The 21,589-nt window shown below is 40.5% G+C and overlaps 4 protein-coding genes across 10 annotated transcripts; all 4 read right to left on the reverse strand.

Moving 5' to 3' along the window:
- Window positions 1-1,161: 1,161 nt before the first annotated feature.
- Window positions 1,162-2,505, reverse strand: LOC147151511 (N-acetyllactosaminide beta-1,3-N-acetylglucosaminyltransferase 2). The gene has a single exon (XM_086024641.1). The coding sequence runs from the start codon at window positions 2,503-2,505 to the stop codon at window positions 1,162-1,164; it is 1,344 nt and encodes a 447-aa protein (XP_085880767.1).
- Window positions 2,506-5,405: 2,900 nt separating this feature from the next.
- Window positions 5,406-9,053, reverse strand: fgl1 (fibrinogen-like 1). The gene is made up of 7 exons (XM_086023578.1): window positions 8,915-9,053; window positions 8,627-8,786; window positions 8,390-8,558; window positions 8,090-8,187; window positions 6,600-6,688; window positions 6,259-6,446; window positions 5,406-6,069 (listed from the first exon to the last, which is right to left on the reverse strand). Exons 1-7 carry the CDS (start codon window positions 8,981-8,983, stop codon window positions 5,871-5,873), a joined length of 972 nt encoding a protein of 323 aa, XP_085879704.1. The 5' UTR covers window positions 8,984-9,053; the 3' UTR covers window positions 5,406-5,870.
- An 8-nt stretch (window positions 9,054-9,061) lies between these two features.
- On the reverse strand, window positions 9,062-12,268 carry LOC147151513 (uncharacterized). Of its 2 annotated transcripts, none has more exons than XM_086023580.1 (5): window positions 12,101-12,268; window positions 10,214-10,273; window positions 9,793-9,912; window positions 9,571-9,673; window positions 9,062-9,505 (listed from the first exon to the last, which is right to left on the reverse strand). In XM_086023580.1, exons 1-5 carry the CDS (start codon window positions 12,266-12,268, stop codon window positions 9,441-9,443), a joined length of 516 nt encoding a protein of 171 aa, XP_085879706.1. In that variant the 3' UTR covers window positions 9,062-9,440. The 2 variants fall into 2 exon arrangements, with proteins under 2 accessions (XP_085879706.1, XP_085879707.1); XM_086023581.1 differs by lacking the exon at window positions 12,101-12,268 and adding an exon at window positions 11,065-11,807.
- Window positions 11,971-20,256, reverse strand: LOC147151514 (cyclic nucleotide-gated channel alpha-2-like). Of its 6 annotated transcripts, none has more exons than XM_086023573.1 (11): window positions 20,079-20,256; window positions 19,727-19,816; window positions 18,051-18,161; window positions 17,788-17,979; window positions 17,600-17,707; window positions 17,355-17,461; window positions 16,431-16,922; window positions 16,045-16,319; window positions 15,861-15,959; window positions 14,505-14,882; window positions 11,971-12,892 (listed from the first exon to the last, which is right to left on the reverse strand). In XM_086023573.1, the coding sequence occupies exons 2-11, from the start codon at window positions 19,813-19,815 to the stop codon at window positions 12,707-12,709; spliced, it is 2,037 nt and encodes a 678-aa protein (XP_085879699.1). In that variant the 5' UTR covers window position 19,816; window positions 20,079-20,256; the 3' UTR covers window positions 11,971-12,706. The 6 variants fall into 6 exon arrangements, with proteins under 6 accessions (XP_085879699.1, XP_085879703.1, XP_085879698.1 ...); XM_086023577.1 differs by lacking the exons at window positions 19,727-19,816; window positions 20,079-20,256 and adding an exon at window positions 19,085-19,626 and having other exon boundaries at window positions 14,505-14,671; window positions 14,789-14,882; window positions 18,051-18,182; XM_086023572.1 differs by lacking the exons at window positions 19,727-19,816; window positions 20,079-20,256 and adding an exon at window positions 19,085-19,625 and having other exon boundaries at window positions 18,051-18,182.
- Window positions 20,257-21,589: the final 1,333 nt, after the last annotated feature.

Here is a 21,589-nt window from a genome sequence, read left to right on the forward strand (position 1 = left end):
TCCACTAGTTAACATCTAGCATCTAACATGTAGTTGTCCTTTGGATGCCAGTAGAGTGCAGAAATGTCATACAGTTGTGGAAAAAAATGTTACTAGTGGGCTGAAATGTCTTACTTGTGAGTATAAAGACGGTACTAGGACACTTACCTTGAGCTGGGTATCAAGGATATCAAAAATATGCTCAAACTTTTCACATCTTTACATTTAAGAAAAACAAAACAACCCTGATGCGTATACTACCAAATTGCACAAAAATAACTCGCCAATGTCAATAACACAGACGTAAACAATACAGTACATTCACATAATAATAAATACAAACAATAGCAAGATTAAACATTACATAGAAGGATGAGCTGACTCTTGATTATGATGTTGATCATTTAATGACGGCCATGCCTTTTATGCATGTACCATATTTAGATCACATTTAATTTTCAATGTTTTCTCTGTTGTTAAGCATTGCAGTAGGTGTGTTAATTTATGTTTGGGCAGACATACTGTAGCTGTAAGACTAAAACCAATTCCTGTACTGTATTTCATTGATGTCAAGTTTAAGTGTAAACTGAGGGTGAGTAGGTTAAATCGAGTGGATTTAACATAGTAGTGGCATAGAAGTCACTTCTAAAGGGACAGATTAGAACCAAATCTCTCTCGTCTGATTTGCATACTTTTGCAAAACATATGACTAGCCTGCTAGCTAACACTTGCTCAACGGGGCGCTGTCACCTCAACATCAAAACAACACGTTTGTGTCATTACTCCAAGGAACAGAAAAGTCAATTAATGAGCCAATCGCTCAACAATCATGTTAACCATGTCTGAATTTCCTCTACGTCTATTTTATAATCATCTTAACTTTTAAAATGTAAATGCTAGCCGGCATCCCGTTTCCCTTCGAAGCAATTTACGGGTACGTCATTTTTTTTTTTTTTTTTTACTAAAACTCCACACATTAATACTACAGAAGTAGAGAAGAAGTTGAAACTTTCCAGTCAAGACATTTACCCTATTTTCTAAAATACTCTGCCTTGTTCAAATGACATTGACGCTTTTGTTTAGTAGGTTTGGAAGTACCTTATAGGTAGAACATCACCTGTTTTTAGATCAGTTTTGCAAGCGTTGTTAAACTATACTTTAGTCGCGCTAAAGTCCTACTCGTCAAACCCTCAGTGGCACATGCCAACACTGGTTCTGTGTCTTCGACAATTCATCCCACAGTTCAATCAGCTGCGTGGGGCTTCGTTTATGGACCATTAGGATGGTGTGGTATGCACACGGCTCCTTCTCTTCATTGCCAGGGAAGTCAAACGTGAGGAAGCCCGGGTGGTGGATGGGGTGAGCGTTAAGCCGAATCATGCACATCCCAACAAAAACGTCGTCAATAGGGAAGAGGTGAACTCTTCCAGAGATTTTGTGAAGGCGTTTAGCTAGCAGCCCTGAGTACACCAGTCCTCCGCCACCTGCGTAAGTGGGATAAAGTCCCTTGTAGAAGCTTTCTGGCACAAAGTACTTAGACTGGTGAACCCGTTTGGGAAAAGCTGCAGCGATGACATCGCCGACCATGAATTCGTTCATGGTTTGACCTGCGTTTGGCTTCTCTAGCTGGTCGCGGAGGTAGGCGATCGCGTTTGGCGTGTTGACAAAAACATCGTCGTCTCCCTTAAATACAAAGCGAGTCTGGCCGCAGTGGTGGGAGAACCAGTTCCAGAAGAGAACATCCTTCAGGGCGAGGTTGAAAAAAGTATCGCTGAAGTCCCACTGTAAAATATCGCCGTATTGTTGATCCTCCATCTGCAGCATTTCTGATGCATCCCATCCAGAGTCTTTGCCTATCAGGAACACCCGGCGGATATATCCTCCAACTTCCTGCCTTCGACTGCTGTTCTTCCTGCGTGCGGCCACCCAGCCCACTCGGCCCCAGGTCTGTCGGATGGCCTGACGGTTCTTGAAGTTCACCTCGGTGGACTTGATGGCGAAGAGGAGCAGCGGCGGTTCCTTCTCATCGACTGCTCCTGCTCCACAGGTTGCATCTTTAGACTGGATGAGGACCGGGTAGTTTCTCCGGTTCATGTGGCTCACAAAGTCTCGCATCTGCTGCGGTAGCCGCTCAATTTTTCTCCTCATGAGCTCCGAGTCAGTCACCTCAGAGAAGCTTAGCCTCAGAAGGGAATCATCAAAGGCCTTACTGTTGAACCGCTTGTGGGCGTTTTGAGGATTCAAGACGGGGTTGAAATGGAGGTCAATGGCCACCTGTAGTCGGTTCCAAAAGGCCTCTTCGTGGAGCTTCCAGAAAGTTTTAGGAATGGTGCCAAAGCTCTGATGTTTAAAACTACCATAGGCAACAAAGTGATGACTTTTTAGGGAATTCATTGAATTTAAGGCTGCCTTATTCATGTTTGAACACACCATGATGCCAAGGTAGAGGAAGAGTAGGACCAGGCAGATGCACGGACTGCACACGCAGATCAACCATCTACGCCAGCGACGGTGGCACTGTGCCATTCAACTGCAAATGCACACAAAATATCTTAGTTTGGGCAATGTATCGTTTGCAATAGAAGTGAGTTGGCTGTGGTCTTTTGACCGCTGCAAGAAATGTTACCTAACCTTAATGAGTTATTCAAACAATGAAGAGAATCTGGAAAACGACACTCAAATCCTTTGGTCTTGTTAAGAGAATTCTTGCTACTCATTGATCTCACAATGTGCAAGTACCAAGCTTTATAAACTTACATTTGAACTATCGTAAAGGTAATTGATTTTTCAATAAAACATTACTTTATTACTATTTATTTCTGTTCGCAAGAGTGAATACGTTAAAAATGTCATCAACGTACTGTTCCCGTTATTTTGATTGAATGAAATCTTAATTTTCTTGAAATATGCAAAGTGCAAGATTCAAAAGGTATTTTACATACACACATTCCTGCAAAACCAGAGGAAAAAAAGTTCAGTTATCACTTTATAATGTGATAAAGTTCATATTTTAACGTGATAAATTTCATGTTTGAACGTGATGGGACATTGCGTTAAAAAGTGATGTTTGACTTCACATTCTGCAAAAAAATACAAAGGATGTGTATCTTTTCAAACACGACCTTATTTATTTATTACTTTATCATAGTATAATATAAGATCTCCGTAGTTATGTAGCTACTAACTTTGATATGTAAGAACCAAAAAGGACTCCGCTAGTGAACCGGAAAGAATTGCTTTGTTTGGCTTTGCCGAATGCACAAGTCAAACTTATCAGGTTTTAACGCGATAAGTTAAAATTATAACATTAAACCTATCACGTTATAACATGAAACTTATTACAGTACAACATAATAAAACATCAAAATTATCACATTAAAAATGTGTAATTTACCACTTTATTACCTAAAATTTATCACACTAAAATGCCAAATTCATCACATTAAAATGTCAAATTTATCCCTATAAAATGTGAAGCTTATTATAACGTGATATTGAACTTTTGTTTTTTTGGGGGGCGGGGGGGGGGGGGGGCAGCAATAAGCCTCCGTACTTTTTAACAGATAATTTGAGATAATGAGTAAATTCAAAATTCATTTTGTTCTGCTCACCTCTTTTGGCCCAAGACCTCTTCCTTTACTGAAGCACTTCTAATAAGCAGGGACAATTAGCTTCCCTGCATGCTCGAGTGGTCACTCCAATTGTTCCTCATTCACTGAAATATTTCAGCAATTTGGTCTGTTGACCAATGAGATCCTTCCAATTTCAGGGGAGAGATAAACTGAAACCCGTATTTCTTTAGAGAAGTAAATATAGAGGCTGCCAGTATGCGCAAAAGTGGTCCACCCACTTAGAGGGGAAAGACCTGTTGCCTCGTCAGGTACAAACTAGTGGCGGAGCCAGAACATGGCTAGCGGGTGGGCCTGGAAAAATCAGGGTGGGCCCGAATATTTCTCTCACTGAGCACAATCCTCCTGTCCCGACACATCATATATTCAAATAAGATGACCAACTGAATAATATGAAGTTCAGATCTTCCTTAGACAACCAGTTATGCCATTCTTAATATTCAATAAAATAAAAATTAAAAACACAACAAAATGCAAATTAAAAAATAATTTCCTAAGCATTAAAAAAACAAAAAAAAATTTCATGAATCTCACTGGGTGGGCAGTTGTCAATCTGGGTGGGCCAGCACCCACCCAGGCCCACCCATGGCTCCGCCCCTGGTACAAACGAAGGTGCTGGCAAAATGATTTGCATAAGCGAGAAACGGCAAAGAGGAACTGCAAATGATGCCACTGCTCAGTACATCAAATTTTCTTCCAGTCAGATACTTCCAGTTCTGCCCTCTGTAGTTACTTGGTATTTTCGTTGATAGACTTTTTAACTTCCAAGTCACGTCTGCTTCCGGGTCCAAATTCTGCTCCTGATGTGATAATGTTATTTGATGTTAAAAACAATTCTTATCTTTAAAGACTGTTTCCTCCGTTGCAATATTTTACCCCAAAAACTGTAAGGTGAATAACATTTATCGAAATGCTGACCACATTGATGTTTAACATGTCCACCACCCCCACCTGAAAACAACCACCCCACCCACACCTGCCCCAGCCACCCCTGCAGAACCAGTTGAGCAAATCTTAAATGTTGCAAATCTTTCAGCGAAAGTCTCCTGAAGAAATGTATGCAGATTATTGGTTAAATCACTCTCAAGCGTCCGTCAGGTTTGACAGGAATTGCGATGTTCCCCCGCATGCTCCCGTAATCCAGTAAAACAATACTCAAGGTGACCAAAGATAGAAAACCGCACACTCATCAATCTGTCCACTGACAATAGTCACGCAAATAGAAGTCTTGCGTGATCAAACGTAACCAGATGCAGTCCTGAAACTGAATTGTCAGAGGCAGCAACCTGCCACCGAGAACATCAATCCTTCCAGATGATTTATAGCAAATCTCAGATTACACCCTGGACGCCGCCAGTCCATCACAGGGCACATATAGGGACAGACAACGTACCACTACACCAGCAGTGACCCATATAACGATCAACAACCCATATTTGACATACATGAGGAGCAATAAGAAAGCACCTAACAAATAATGCAAAACGCTATTGACAGGCTAATGAATAGCATCGGTGTCCTGACGTAATCACCCTTCAAGCAATGGTTACTTGAACATAAACGGTGGAGTAGAGGTGTCAAAATTAATTAATCAAAAACGAATCGATTATTGAATTAACTGACAACTATTTTAATATGTAATTGTTAATTGATGAAAAAAATTTATATAGCCATTGCTTGCCTTAATATTGTCCAATTCCTCTGATTTAAGCCTTTCAACAGTAATTATTGTCTGATTTCTGTAGTCTCTCATGAAAGCAGACTGACTTATCTTCTGTGTTTAATCAAAATAAGACATTGCAAGCATCTGCTTTTATTTTGAAAAACAATGGGCAGTTTGGATAATGGATGGATGACCCAACCAGTAACTGAATCAATTTCAAAAAGGTCGGTGGGTTTAACATTGATGCTTCTGTGTTATATTCCTTAATTGTTGTTTAGTTGTTGTTGTTTTATAATCGCTAATCAATACCACATAAACAACAACAATTTGTTAATCAACAGTAATCAAGGAAAAAAACGTTTTATTACACACTTAATGAGAAATAAAATGATATCTGATTATTCATTGATGGGGTAATTGATAGAATAATTGAGTCTAAAAATATTTGATAGCGACAGCCCTATGGTGGAGCAACACATATAGACAGACTATATAACACTATGCACAGGCATATATTCTTTATCCTCAGCAAAAGACAACTAATATTATTGCAGATTAATATCATTTTCATTAAACTTGCATTTCAAGACACCTTTGACTTAAGATGGAGGATCTCTGCGAACAACATTCGGGTCATCCAAAGGATCAATTTTGAAGTTGTCCGGTCGTAGTTTCATGATGCTGCTTTTCAGGGAATACCACCACCCTCTCCAGGTGTACCAAACCACACCATCATCTGTCAGTCCACTATAGTAGCCACCAGGATAGTACCTGCCATTGAGATGGGCTGAGTGGCACCTTGGGAGAAACAGAATAAAAAGAAAAGGGAGGAATTTCAGTCATTTTAAATGTGATGACCAGCCGGTTGCATGTATTTTAAAGAAAAAAAATCCCCTTCAAATAGTTTAACATTTATTTTGATAGTTCAATTGTAACCCTATATGACCGCATTTAAAAATAAAGGTACTATATGAGACAAGTACATACTTGTTGAACCACCAGCCTCCTTTATCTTCCCGCGCACAACTGCCTTGGTAGTTATCGTTGTCCTTGTCATAAGTGCTGAACTGGACACCCTGGTGACTGGCCCAGTCCGACACGCCAGCCTGGTAATTCCCCGACAGAGCGTCTCCCGCTGTGCCAGTGTAGGTGCCAAAAGTGAGTCTGTAGTGATCCTGCAAAGGACAGAAATGATCATTGATTGATTGAATTTATGGAAGATATGGCCAAGAGGAAGTACACGATAGACATTTATACTCAGAGAAACATAACGAGTGACAGGGAAAAGGATGGAACTGAAGATTTGAGTAATTATAAGCAACTAACACCTTCTCATCTGCAACTTTGAAATTCCTGTACTCAGCATGGCGTCGGTTACCCTCAAAGTCTTCCAGATGAATCATTAGGGTGTAATTGCCTAGAACCAATAAATGAACAAAGAGGATTATTATCCTCAGAATGAGCCTCCTGTTAGGCATACAGGAGTTCAACCCGAAACATTTCTTTTCAATAATATGTTCAGTGCAGCCCCACTAGTCTAAATTTATATTCTGAATAATATTGTGTTTGTGGAAATTAAGCAGCAAAATCCACCAGTTTTTGCCATCTCAGGGGGCGGCCATTTTGTCACTTGCTGTCGACCAAAAATAACTTCACAGTTGCTCAGGTAACAGCCAATCACGGCTCAGCTTCAGAAGACAGTGTAGACTAGTGGGGGTGCATACAACATATCATAGTGAAAAATACGGAGTGAAAGTTGGTTGAGGTTTGTAGACGGAAACGCAAACGGAAGCCAGTTTAAAATGATGGGCGGACTGGCCTGTCGGTGATTACTACGTATTTGTTACGGCTGGACAAAAAGGCGCATGGACGGGTACGACGGCAGGGTACCGCGACAAACAATAAACAGACCGGGAAATTTTTATGAAATGCCCAGCTCTGGTGTTTGTGGAGTATGAGTTAAGTTGCGAAATCCTGACGTTTTTGTTCATCTCAGGCGGTGGCAATTTTGTCACTTGCTGTCAACTGAAAATAACATCACTGTTGCTCAGGGCTCATAGGCAACAACCAATCATGGCTCAGCTTCAGAAAACAAGTGAGCTGTGACAACTGTGATACCATTTTCCATCGACAGAAGTGACAAAATGTCCGCCCCCTAAGATGGCAAAAAACAGGTGTAATTTGCTGCTTAACTCATATTACACAAATGCAATATTAATCATAACGGCATGTTTAAATGAGTGAAGGCGCATAGAACATAATATTGCAAAGAATTTTGTGGGGTTGACTTCCTCTTTCAAGGAAACACACTTCCCCACAATTTAAATGAGTTTCCAGATGTCTTAAAATGTAGAGTACTGCTTTCGTTGCCATGACAACAGTTGGTAGCGCTAGGGTGTTGTGATGAGGCATGTGGCAAGCTTGTTCTCAAGCTGCCAAATTCTGAAGAGAAAAGCAAGCGCCCATGAAGATAAATGGAAAGTATTATTTGTATTTCATTCATGGAGGCATCCCGTATTATTTCATAAAAACAGTTTATTTCTTTACATTTTATTGCATTATGTTTTTATACAATACAGTCCTTTCAATAACGAATGGTTTAATGGAATTTAAATTCATTTCAGTAACACTGATATGACATAAACAAAGGGGTACCAGAAAGTGCATTAGGATATTGTTTGGTAGCTTTCACAACACAAATGTAACCAAAAAAAAACAAAAAAAAAACATGTCAATCACATCTAATGTATAGTGCTGGACTGTATAGTGCTTGGGGAAATTGATGTACATACAAAGATTATGATCAATGCATACTGACCTTGTGCAGTGATAGAATGCAGGTTGTCATTCCCAAGCCAAAACTCCCCGAGGTCTGCAACCATGTTTCCGAAACCAGTCTTGTATTCCACCCATGATCTCGATCGATAGATAGATAGATAGATAGATAGATAGATAGATAGATAGATAGATAGATAGATAGATAGATAGATAGATAGATAGATAGATAGATAGATAGATAGATAGATAGATAGATAGATAGATAGATAGATAGATAGATATTCCTCATTATACAGTTTGATTTGTATTCATTTCATTATTGAGGCTACAAGAGCCACACCTGTTAAAATTCTCTGCTCCACTGCTCCTTTTTTGTATCACAGTCCAACCACCTCCTTCACTCATATCACAGTAGACTCTGACTGGAGCAGTGGAGCCATACGGTTGGATGTTGTAGTAACCACTAGCTTTAGAGCCAGAAGTGAAGAGCTGGGCGCAGTCTGCCAACACTGAAAAATAAAATAAAACTTGCCATAAACGGACGACTGACCTTGTTAATGTCGCTTTGCATTCTGACCTTCGTGTTGTGTTTGGTTGACTCTGGTATTTGCCTCATTGTCAGCTTGGTTAAACAGTCGTAGTCTGCGTAGGAGGAGGTCTTGTTTTTTAAGCTGACTTTTCAGAAGCTGCTCTTGTTCCCGCAGCCTCTTCAGTTCCTCGTCACACTGGTTTGATGCCTGCACAAGCGTACAAGAACGATTGTGACAAATTCCTGTCACTGGTATAATGCAACTCAGTTCATCAAATAAGTCCATGAAAGACTATAAGACATAGAATCAGAGAAAGTTGCCGTAGCGAGACTTACACACAGGGAATGAAAGCAAATTACGAAGACCATCAAACGAATGCCATGCAGATGGAGCTGTGCAGCCATCCTCTTCCTAGTTTGTTGGCAATTAAATGACAGAAAAAAATCAACAAACCTCTTCTCTGCATTCAGTGGTGCTTTCAATCTTTTTTTCCTTTTTCTAGCTCTTCCCAACACTTGGAACATAACAAAGCCAGGGCCAAGTCACTGACGAAATGCCCGATTATCTGCAGTGATAAAACCTTCAAAGTATGCAGGAAATATTAAGAACAGATGCACACTTAACAATTTCTTCACATGTTCATGTTATGATGTTTAACTGAGCAGATTTGAAGAAGACAAGAAATCAGTTGTTTTGATCATATTTGTTCATTCAGTTTACATTTTGAGATTATTTGGAAAAGAGTGAAATGAAAAAAAAAAAAATCTTCCACTTTCTACACTTCAGCACTTTTGTCACATTTTAGGTAGGGGGCGTTCAAGAACAGTGAAGGGGTTCGTGGATCTGTTGAATCTTCATTTCTTAGTGACTGTCACTCTGGCAACCGTGAGTGTCTCTTCTTCTTGCCAATGTTGCGTCAGCTTGGCCTAACACAAAAGAAGAGCATGTTATTTTGCATGCATGATTCAGCTTCCACTTGAAACAGAATTACCTCTGCTGTGCATGGATTGCCTCTCCTGTGAGATCTCTGGGTCATCTTGTTGTACATCATCAGACTTCTTATAGTAATATTGTTGGTCAGGGGGGCCAAACCTCTAAATTCAAAGAGGCATAGAGTTAGATACCTGATCCAACCCGAGTCAAAAATCGAGTCAAATCATGTTCGAACAGGCTGATCCAGAGAGAGGGAGAAAAAAAATCTAGCTCAACGCACCTCGTCAGGCCACATGAAGCTGATGAAAAGAATAACGGGAAGTCCAACGGTGAAAACGTAGACGCCCCAGAGCCAGGGGCGTTGATGCGTAGCCAAGAGGAGACTTTCAATGAGGTTGGGCTGCAACAAATATAAAAACTCATTAACATACTGCAACACACAAAAGCATCTCAAATAAGTGGGACCTCTTCTGCAATTCCCAAACAATTCAGGCTGCGTTTGATTGAACTTTTGGGGCTCCATTTTTTGAGACAGCCCGTCTGCGCCGTGGCTCAAAATCCGGCAGATCCTGATTTTCGCATGAGCGCAAATTTAGCGGTGCACAATTTGGTGGCAGTAAGTAACTCACTCACTCATTCACAAAATGCTAAGCTCTTCCCCTCTTCTGAGGGGCAAGATTGAAATGTATACAACTTTTTACCTGTTCTGCTGCGGACACTGGTACCACACTGGCTACTGTCAACACAATGCAAAGCTCCATCTGTGAAACATACAAGCAGTGCATACACTAAGCAGCCACAACACTTGACCGCTTGCACAATACTGAATAATGACAACCAGTACAAAAGCTGTATCAAATATCCTGTATTTACAATGATAACCAATTGTTTGTATGCTTTCTTTGTAGCTGTAGTGGTGTCTTCTTATATATTCGATTTTTTTTTACATGGATAATCATAATCAACAATCCATTGTGCATCATATAAAAATGAAGCTACATCAAACAGATTTTTGAGTTTATTATATGGATAATATGTGCACTTTGAGATTTGTTGCCCAAATGTAAAGTGCGTTATAAATTAAATTTATTATGACTATTAATATTAATTTGTTTATTTCAACATGAAAAAAAGTAATTTTCAAAAAGGTAGTGGTAATAAATTCTAGTACTGTTGATTAGGGCTACTAAGGCATAAATTATGTCTCATAAATTATACACTGCCGTGTATATAACCATGTCTATATTACCACACGTAAAGTGTGACCAGGAATAGAGCAGTAGTCAAAGTGTGCAGTGCGAAAAAAAACACGACGAAAACTAAAATCTGTGAATTGGGAAATAAACAGTGAACAAAGGACATACTGTATGTTTCTGTTTTACTCTTGATTCTCTCGATTTAGCACAATCAATCATTACACTAACACAAGGAAGGTTTCAAGAAATGTTTTTAAAAAGCAACAACACCACTTAGATGATGAAGATAAAATGAGCAAAAAATGTCCCCGAATTCATGAGAAAAAAAAAAGAAAGAATTGACAATGGTCTATTACCTTTCCCCACACACATACAACGTTCCTTTCCACAGGTCAATCTCACAGTCACTTCCTGGAGTCTTCCAGAAATGTTATGTTGGACTTTGGTCATTTAGAGTCACTAACTGACACAGAGACAGAGCATGCAGTGACCGTATCCTCAATGTCAGAAAGAAATTTCATTCATTTTGTTAATTAACAAGCAACAAAAAATACCTTTGTATTGAAACAGTATTATGACATTTCATTTAAGTGGCAAATTTGATATACAACTGAAACAGTTTAAATTTGCAAGTCAAAGTACTGTAGGATACTGATACAATAATGACAAACAGTACATACTTTCCCTAAATTCCACACAGGAAATTCTCTTTATATTCAACTGTTCTTTTTGCACGTGATACAACAAAAAAGAACCAACAGGGGGAAAATACTACTGCAAAAGGTTTTGTTACCATGTCCTTGCAGCGTTTATTGTTGAGGGATCTAAAAATATCACAATTCTTCACATTCAAACTGATGAACAAAAACATTGATGGATATTCAAAAAATCATACATAAAACGCTTCCATTAATACGTCTAAAAGCAATAGAATAAATCGAATCTGGTTTTGGGTTTGCAAATCCATAGAACTGTTCATAAGCAACTTCTAATTTAAATAGAATTCTCACAGAAAGGACTCACGCTGTGTGAGTTAAAGATTCACAGACTATGGTTAATGCAATCAAACAAATCTTACTGGCATCCCTGCGTAAACAAAGGTATATTAATAGATTTTTTAAAACGTCAACAGAAGAGGCAGACGTTTGCACAAAAGAAGTTCATTTCTCAATTTGCGAGCAGCAGACTGCAAGTTCTTCAACCTTATAATTTTTCATCTTGTGTGGAGGACAATAAGTTGGTCACAGTGACAGACAGACGGGTTCACGTGGTGGAGGGGATTTATTTCCCCAAACAATGAGGCAAACAAGGTACTCGGGGTTGGGGGGGGATAAATCTAAAGACTAAACAGGAAACTAAAGACAAGCAAACAAAAGAGATAACGAGGCACACCTGGATAAGACGCGAGTGGGTCGAGGGGACTGATTGGCAGACACAAGGAGCAGAGTTGACGAGAACAGGTGGAAACAAAAACCTAAAGGGCAAGACAAGCCGTGAACATGGGACACAAGAAAACAAGACAAGCAAAATTAAATCCAAACAACAAAATGTCAAGATCATGACATGGTTAGCAGGCCGCAGTGAACAGGACAACGAAATGACACCAGCCCCATCAAGTATGGAGGAGCCTGACAATTGAAGGCTCTGGAAATTACTATTGTAAGGTTGTACTGAATCTTACAACGAACAGAAAGCCACTGCAAACATTTCATTGATCATTCATAGTTCAGAATGAATTAAAATGGGCAAAAGTGTAGAAATATTCTTGATGAGGAAAAAACAGGAACCAATTAACAGTTTCAATGTGTTCATCAAAAAGCATGGCCTGTTTGACAACTAAGGTTTGTCAAATTCGGGCCCATATTTTTAGAAAGTGGCCCTGAACAGGTGACAACAATTAATTAATCTTCCATTGAGCTTTAATAGTCTTTTGTATTTCTTTAACTTAAACAACCCTCCATACAAAATGACTTGTAAACGTTTCCGTTGTTGAATTAATTAAAGGCGAATATTTATTTGGCTCCTCATCCCGCCGCCACCAGATGCGCTGTCGTTGCCGTCTGTATCTGACAGAAATCCGCTGCCTGTGGTTGCCGTGGTGATGTTGTGCTCGAGGGCTGTCATTCGCTGCTTCATTCGAAGCTGAGCAGAGTTGAATTCACTCTGCAGACGTGCCAGACTTGTCTGAAAATTAGAATTAGACACGACAGACATTCTTCATAAAATACAGTGGTGCTTTGACTTACGAGTTTATCGCATTATGTGACCTCGCTCGTAACTCAAGTATGGAAGCGCCATTAATCCATTCCAGCCCCCCGTCCCCTCCAAAAAAACAAACAATTTTGTTACGTGCTAAGAAAAAGAGGATTTTACACTGTTGGACTGTTAAAAATATATATAGTTATATAACATATCGTCGCTGTCCTATGAAAAACAATTTTGAAGAAAAAAGAAAAGTGTTCACGTTAATGCAATGTCTGTAACACGGAAACACCATTCACGTAAAAATAAGAAAATTGAAAAAAAATGGATGTGTTTTTCACAGGACAGCGACGATATACTGTATATATAATGAAATAGAATATCAATAATTAAACAGTGGTCGACTGGTTAGCACGTCTGCCTCACAGTTCAGAGATCGTGGGTTCGATCCCGGCTCCGGCCTCCCTGTGTGGAGTTTGCATGTTCTCCCCGTGCCTGCGTGGGTTTCCTCCGGGTACTCCGGTTTCCTCCCACATTCCAAAAACATGCATTGTAAGTTGATTGGACTCTCTAAATTGCCCCTAGGTGTGATTGTGAGTGCGGATGTTTGTCTCTGTGTGCCCTGCGATTGTCTGGCAACCAATTCAGGGTGTCCCCCGCCTACTGCCCAAAGACAGCTGGGATAGGCTCCAGCACGCCCGTGACCCTTGTGAGGATAAGCGGTATGGATAATGAATGAATGAATGAATGAATAATTAAACAGTTTTCACAACATTTTGGGCATCTGCATAGAGGCATGTTAGACTGGGCGTTGGTAATTTATCAGACACCCGCAATACGCCGTATTTAAAAAAGTGCCACTTAAGCCATTGTGGACATGAACACAGGCGACTCTATTCGCCACCAATCAAAACGGCTGCTCTCATTCCCTTTTTGTGGCACACTCACATCTTGCATAGGGAATCCGTGTGCAGAAAACAAAGCAGCGATTTTTTCTGCGGCTGGAGTATTGTTACTGCGCTTTTCCGGTGTGTCAACAGTTGCAGGCCCACTAGTTGAAGCACGGCATTCTGATTAATGTTGCGTTTGTGGAATATAAGTTTAGCAGCAAAATCCACCCATTTTTTATCCATCTCAGGGGGCGGCCATTTTGTCACTTAGGTAAACTGAAAATGACATCATTGATGATCAGGGCTCAGCTAATGGACAATCATGGTTCAGCTTCAGAAAACAGGTGAGCTGTGATTGGCCGTTCCCTGAGCAACGGTGATGTCATTTTCAGGCGACAGAAGTGACAAAATGGCATGGACAAAAACGGCTGGATTAATTCTTATTCCATAAACGGAATATTTATCAGAATGCCTTGTTTCAACTAGTGGGCCTGCATAGAACATATTCTTAAAAAATATATGTTTTGGTTGACTTCGTCTTTAAATACATAATGATCTACTGACGACTCAAATATGTCCATGGAAATCAAGTACCTTATAACCAAACACCACCCATACAAAAGTACTCGGAGCTTGAGTTGGGGTACTTGTAAGCCAAGGTACTACTATATAAGTGAATTTGGCTGGAACAGCAGTAAACTGACCTGTAGTCGATCCACACTGGTTTCCAACCTCTCCACCTTCTCCTCTAGCTCCTCCCCGGCAGACACATTGACTTCTTCCAGGAGCCCCTCCTTCTGCAGGATATCCCGACCCCTCTGCTCCAGTTGAGACCTGGCGTGGGGGAACTCCTGCAGCGCATCCATCAGGTCTTGTTTGGAAAGGCAGAAAAGGTCCGAGTACCCCAGACTGCGAATATTAGCCGTGCGTCGGTTCCCCATCTTGCTGCCACTGATATTCAGGATGCTGATTTCTCCGAAGCAGCTACCTGCTGTGAGGACAGCTAACTGCGTGGCTCCATCCTCTCCCACCACGGCAAGGCGGCCATCTTTAATTATATACATCTCCTTACCCACATCTCCCTTAGAGAAAGGAGAATTGACAATGAAATGTTAATAATAATCCTAATACTTATTATAGGTCTTGGAGCAACAAAGCTGCTGAATCATTGTATTATATTTTTCAATCATACCATTGGTTGGCAAAGCTATGGGGAGGGGACACAAATGATCGAGGGTGGAGGGTGGTCCCCAAGTGCATCTCTAAGCGCATTTAAATGGAATGAAATGTTTAAAGGTGATTGAAATTGGTTGTGAGCACTCCCACAGGAACACAGCCCTCCTTCTCACAGAACTGCCAGCCTGCGCTCAACTGAGAAATCACCAATATTGGGTCTAACTTGCCTTCGTACAGAGATACACCACGTGCTGCGCAGGATTTACACTGGTCACAAAAATAGCGCTTCAAGTGTTTGTCTCAGATTGATAAACATGATTTTCCCTAAAAAAAATTTCCAAGCACCCATTTCAAACTATTTCCACATATTGAGCACCATCATCACCTGTGAAACATATTTGATATGTCTGCATTACCCTGATATATGACACATTAAACAACCTACATTTGCAGGTGACCAAATTACACATAAATAGCTTTTAAAGCGTCAACAAAAAACAGTGAACAAATAATACAACAATTTGACAAATATTTGAATGTAACAGTGTTCAGTTGGCCTAATTACTTCACTTGCTGCCTTAGGCAATCATTTTGCTTATTTAATGATAGACATGAGTATCCGATTTTTTTTAAATCCACATTTGGCCCAATTGTTTTTATTTTACAGAATGAATCTGCATACCGGTACATGTATACATGTATACACACATGCACATATATAAACTATGCAAATCCACATTTGGAAGAGATTCTGAAGAGATCCGATTCCATGCTTTTTGTTCTTATTTACAATAATGCATTTCAGAATTGTGCCAGTTGAGTGCAAAAATTGTGTCACTTCAACCGTGCAGTGTAAATTCAACCCAAGAGTACTTCAAACTGACCTTTCTACAGATGTAGTCTCCTGGACTGAAAACCTGTGGTTGAAGTTTGAGCACCAGCTCTACCAAAAGGCCTGCCTCGCAGTCCTGGAAAATACGCACCTACATATACACAAATACGAGCACGAATATTTCCTTGTCGTAAGAGGAGCTGGATTACAACATTGCACTACAATGAGATCTATACCTTCTTTAGAGTGTCCAGGTGAACGTTGATTGCAATCTCTGCTCTTAGTTTACTAGGTAAGCTCCTCAGCACTTCCTGTTCATCGACAGTCTTCTTATTGGTCCATAGGTAGTCAAACCACCGAATGACACGCTGTTCTAACACCTTGTTGACATGCCTGAAGTGCATGTAATGTTTCAGAGAATCTACACGAGCCTGAAAGCCTGCTCTCGTAGCATTCATATTTGAGATCATGGCTCCAACATTCCCCACAATGGACGCAAAAATCAGAACGCCTACCTGGAAAGGAAAAAAAAACAGCTCTGATTGACTAAAACCACAAACCTTCAGAAAGAAAGACATTTCTGTGTTACAATAACATGGTAAGTTATTTAACGACTAATAACCTACCAGAAAGTCAAATATTAGGAAGAGATACTCCTCATCTCTCACAGGAGGTGGGGTCTCTCCAATGGTAGTCAGCGTCAAAGTGGACCAGTACAGGCAGTATATGTAACTTCGGGTCAGGGAGGCATACTCTGGATCCGAGGCATTGGGATAAACCCAGGAGTCGGAACCCAGTCCCAAGACTTTGGAGAAGCTGTAGTATCCGCAAGCATTCCAGTGGATAATCACCAGGATGTAGACGACAAGTTTACAAATGCGAAAGGTATTTGGGTAGCCTGTTCTCATTTCTGTACGTTCACAGAACTCAAAGAGCCGTGGAAAGCGCAGCAGACGATTGAATCGGAGAAGGGGAGTGAGACTGACTCCGAAAGTCAAATACAACAGATCAGTTGGAAGGATGGAGCAGATGTCCAGCTTACACTGTAAGCTTCGGATATAGGTTTCCCTCAAACGGTGGCCATCTTTCACCATCAGTCCCTGCTCCAGGAAACCTTGAGAAATAAACATACATGGATTGCAATATAATACAAGTTATCTTAATAAGATGACAATGATGACAGTCATTGATCTTTTGATAGTTGGTAGACCATCAATTTGTTTGGGTTTCCCATAGGAATGAATGGAAATAGAAACAATCGAATTGTCACCGGCTTACATCCGTTACACGCGGATCTACACGCTAATTGTTTAGTGTATTTCAGCGGATTGATGATGAAGTGCCGAGTTCACAAGTGAAATTACAATCAATGTTTTTAATCTGACAGAGTAATTCACTTGCAGTCTAGATGTGGAGGAGTGAACATATCCTGCTCTGACTACATCTGGAATGGACTTCTGCTTGAACTCAGAATAATACGCAGCTCGATGCTACCGCATCTTATCAATCTACTTATCATTTAGTCTTTCGATCAAATTTTGAGTACCTGTGTGGAGACGAACAGCGATGTCGAGCATGTAGACTCCATCGCAGATGGAGTCCATGACCAGCCACATCAAAACATTCCTCGTCTGCAGTTTGTCAAAACAGGCCCTACAAAACCACATGCATTCACGCAACAGCAACAGTAAGTGACACACGATACTGAATCCATCGCAGACCTATAGCTGAAGAAGAATCGGCAATACTTGATATTTGAGAATTAGTGGAGAAACCAAAATGATTTCTAACCTGACAACTAATAGGGTCCAGTTATAAAAAACAGCAGGACCAATCACCATCAGCCAGTGGTAATACACATCATCCGATGGCGATAAGATGATATTGTTACACTTCCTGCTAAAATAGAAAATAATAAAGAGTGAACCGCCTTGGTGTTTGTTCTACTCTCTGAAAACACGGCTGTGTATTTTCCTTACTTTCTATTTGTGCGTCTCATTTCACTATCAGTATCGGAGCCCTGGTGACTGTGACTAAAACGGCTAGGTGGGGCACGTATGTCCAAGTGGGCAGGGCCCCGGAAACGCTCCAAAAAAGAATCAGGCCGCTCTGTCTCCTCAGCTACGTTCTTCTGAGCACATTCTCTGAGAGTCATCACTATGTTCACTATCCTAAGAAAATAATAATCATAAGCAAAAAAGACACCAAAAACGTCACTGTTGCAGATCGATCAATCTCATACCTGGAGAGAGCACCTCGGCCATGTGGGGAATTCTGTGAATTGACTTCTTTCCTGTCAATAGCCGCCATTCGCTGTAATTCTGAGGATGTGTCATCACACATCGACTGCCCTCTACAAAATACAAATGCCAAGCTGCGAGTAGAGTTGACAAGTTATGACAGTAAATTTATGCTGAAAATATGAATATTTTAGATGGGACCAGTGTCTTCATACTGTTGCGCTTTGCTAGCATGATCATTTTGTATTTGTGTGTTCTACCGTTTGTACTGTCAAACAAACACACAACCAACCCTCCCCCCAGCTCCCGAAAATCAACCATGTGACAGCTGATAACTTGAAAACGTCCTAGATCTCGCTTCTTACCAACAAACTTAGTTTTTATTGCGAAAGATTATGTGTTATGACATTGTGATTGGCGGTAAACATCTGATTCTGCGTTGACGCGATGTCATTCACTTGTGAGTCAACATTTGAAATCGCAGCCAAAAGTTGCAGATAGCTTGCTGCTGAATTGTTCAGTGGCATTCAATCACATTGCTTCGTGAGCAGCTGGCTTTAGCCAAGAGAGTTTGCATGCAGTGTGAAGTCACCTCGATGCTCTCAAATTTGAAGCTTGATGATGGTACCGGCTGCCAGCTTTAGGTTTTCAAAATATACATTTGCGTCTGGCCCACTATAGCTTGCTCTCTAACAGCAAAATAAATTTACAAGTTGTTAGGGTCAGAGTTAGAGGATTACAGAGCGTTAGGGATAGGTTTAGAGCTAACTAATATAGGCCGCACGCTAGCAAGGTGCAGCGGTTTTAGTGAAGCTTGCTTTGGAGGTTGAATTTTCAAATATATCTATGGGGTGCTATTGACCCAAATTTGGGGGAACATTTAAATATGGGAAAGCCCTCAGAAAGACAATACAGTATAGACTTGGTGTTATGGCAGAAATTCTGTTTTACCATGAGCTTCAATGTTGTTAGTCGAAGGTAGTTCTGACTTGTCCATAGTAGCACATCTTATCCATGATTTAATTCAATTACTCACGCGGACTCAAAGTTCCTTTTTTGTTTTCTTGTATTGTCTTGAAGGTTTTGTAATCCAACAAAGTTAGCAATATCATTCATTACAGCAGGTGGATAACAAACATGTACTTAGACTCTGCGCACGGTCAAAAGCTGTTTGCTTCCGTGACTACCAGCACACTGTATACTAAACACTGTCTGCTATGATACTACTACTGCAAGTGCATTAAATTTTTATGACGACAGAAATTGAGATGCTACTTTATGATGACAGAATTGAGATAATACTTCAAAGCATTGGCTCTCACACTTGGCCTTAAAAGAATCACAACAACCTGAGCAATTTCAGTGGGGGCAAAAGATTCAACGACAAGCATGGAATTAGCATCAATTGTCGGATTAACCTGTGACGTCGGATCAGGATAAAATAATGACTACATAGGATTTGAATACTTCCACTTAATGTTAATATATCGCATCTACTGTATGTGTGATATGTGTTTTTATACACATGGTGACAAGTCTCAAACACCTCACATTTAAAATTGCCTCCAAAAATGACATGGAGACATACTCCTGTTTTGCGCCTTAGTTTTATATATTTGTCAAGAGGCAAAATGTTCCTGAATAACATGTACCCGATTAAAGCTGAACGTGCGTGTACCTGCTAAGTGGGCTGTCAGCATGGTCACTGTCCTCCTCTGCCCATGTTTTCACAGATAATCTTTGTGAACTGTGTACTTGACGCGGCATACTGCACACCAATGTACATAGTTACATTGTGTCAAAGGAGACATTATCATTCAGTTTGAGAACACATTTGTAAAAGTGCAAACGATTATGTCACAGTGTACACAAATTCTCATAATAAATCAAGGAAATTCATGTCAGTAAACACAGTAAGAACAGGAAGGTCAGCATGTATCACCGCGTAAACCAAAAGGCATAGCAACAAGCTGTATAGTTGTTCACATTAGGAAATGAACATGAAATAAGAAGAAACTGGTTCAACACACCTGGTAAATTTCCTGATGTAATGTTCAGCTCATGTAGAAATCTTCATCCATCAACCTTACCGTATTTGCATTCAGGTAGTACTGATTGTGAAGACTAATACATAAAAAAACGGTGAGCAAGTCTAGCATCTCTTGGATGATCACATGACATTCAAGCTTTGACAAAAGTATCCTTTAAAATGCAAATCGTGTGTATGTGCATGTGTTGGTTTTTACTCATCTGAATTCATGAGCATCGTTTGAAGTGGCCTCACAACCGCGTGTCTTGTCTTCTGATTACAGCGAGCCGTGTGACTATGCACAGATAGGCCAAACCTTCTGTTTTGAGTCCCTTGCCTAAAAGGGTTTTAATTTAAGAATTTGCAGTTTTTTCTGTATTCACATGAAACAAGGAAGAATGTTCTCCAGATCGTGATTATGTATGACATGAAATCATGTAGCCTACAGGTGAGTGGGTTGAAACAGTACTCCAGGGCACTCGTGCGTCCTCTCTGTTCAAACGGACCAGTGGTTTTGAATTAGCGTGTGCTGCTTACATAGTTATTTTTCATTTTGTCACTTTCTGTCAACTGAAAATGACATCACAGTTGCTCAGGGCTGTGATGTCATTTTCAGTCGACAGCAAGTGACAAAATGGCCACCCTCTGAGATTGATGAAACACAGGTGGCTTTTGCTGCTTAATTCGTATTCCACATTACCGGCAATTACAATACTGTATCATGTTTAGACGAGTGGGGCTGCATAGAACATAGCATTGTAAATAATTTTTGGGGTTGGCTTCTGCTTTAAGTCGAGTTATTACGATAAATGTCAACAGTTGAAACATCACTGTAATTTTGACCTGTTGACTTCTCGGAATTTTGGCCTGTAGGAGCGAACGCTGGATATTTTTAACTGAAACCCGTCAGCCAATCGGAGAAAGGTGTTCCTCGAGTCAAAGACAAAACGAAAGGGTCAAGGAGACTACTGAGAAATAATTGTTTTGAAGGTGTTTTTTTAACCAAATTTTCTACAAGCGGTATCACACAAAAAGGCCCCTTTTTTCCAACACAAAAACTCAATTTCTATGGAACCCATCGTCCGATTCTCAAAATTCTTGGTGCGTTGTACCACGGTATAGTTAAAGTGGCCATTGCATCCAGTCTCGGCATTTTGACAGACTTGGCATTTTTGGGACATCTTGTCACTTTGCCACTTCAAAAAGGTGACAGAATGAAGGTCCTATTAATAATTAACAGGAAACAACCTAAGAACACAGGACGCATCAAAGGTGCAGACCTGTACAGTTTGGGGTGACATGCTTTTCCCCCCTCGTGTTCATCTCATCTCTATCAGCTGTGAGAAAACAGAGGGATGTGCACATCCTCAATGACTGACATTGTGTTTTAGCCCCTCCGGCGTTCGTAGAAGATGACGCCGCTACTGTGAAGTTTTCGCGGTCTTCCCTGGATGAGCGACACTTGGCAGTTGTCCGCTTTGACGGTAACGTGCGGCGACAGCAAGTAGGTCC

The sequence above is a fragment of the Filicampus tigris genome, chromosome 2 (assembly GCF_054856515.1).
Source record: "Filicampus tigris isolate MCC_2025a chromosome 2, RoL_Ftig_1.0, whole genome shotgun sequence".
NCBI classification, from domain to species: Eukaryota; Metazoa; Chordata; class Actinopteri; order Syngnathiformes; family Syngnathidae; genus Filicampus; species Filicampus tigris.

Excerpts from the sequence above, each read along its gene's own strand:
- LOC147151511 (XM_086024641.1), bottom strand. The coding sequence starts at position 2,505 with ATGGCACAGTGCCACCGTCGCTGGCGTAGATGGTTGATCTGCGTGTGC.
- fgl1 (XM_086023578.1), bottom strand. The coding sequence starts at position 8,983 with ATGGCTGCACAGCTCCATCTGCATGGCATTCGTTTGATGGTCTTCGTA. Across the intron at positions 8,787-8,914 it reads TTTGCTTTCATTCCCTGTGT|GCATCAAACCAGTGTGACGA; the intron begins GTAAGTCTCGCT and ends ACGCTTGTGCAG. Across the intron at positions 6,070-6,258 it reads GGAGGCTGGTGGTTCAACAA|GTGCCACTCAGCCCATCTCA; the intron begins GTATGTACTTGT and ends GTTTCTCCCAAG.
- LOC147151513 (XM_086023580.1), bottom strand. The coding sequence starts at position 12,268 with ATGATCTTGACATTTTGTTGTTTGGATTTAATTTTGCTTGTCTTGTTT. Across the intron at positions 10,274-12,100 it reads CCCACTCGCGTCTTATCCAG|ATGGAGCTTTGCATTGTGTT; the intron begins GTGTGCCTCGTT and ends TATGTTTCACAG. Across the intron at positions 9,506-9,570 it reads GCAATCCATGCACAGCAGAG|GCCAAGCTGACGCAACATTG; the intron begins GTAATTCTGTTT and ends CTTTTGTGTTAG.
- LOC147151514 (XM_086023572.1), bottom strand. The coding sequence starts at position 19,164 with ATGAATGATATTGCTAACTTTGTTGGATTACAAAACCTTCAAGACAAT. Across the intron at positions 17,980-18,050 it reads GGCCGAGGTGCTCTCTCCAG|GATAGTGAACATAGTGATGA; the intron begins GTATGAGATTGA and ends TTATTTTCTTAG. Across the intron at positions 16,923-17,354 it reads CGCTGTTCGTCTCCACACAG|GTTTCCTGGAGCAGGGACTG; the intron begins GTACTCAAAATT and ends TTATTTCTCAAG.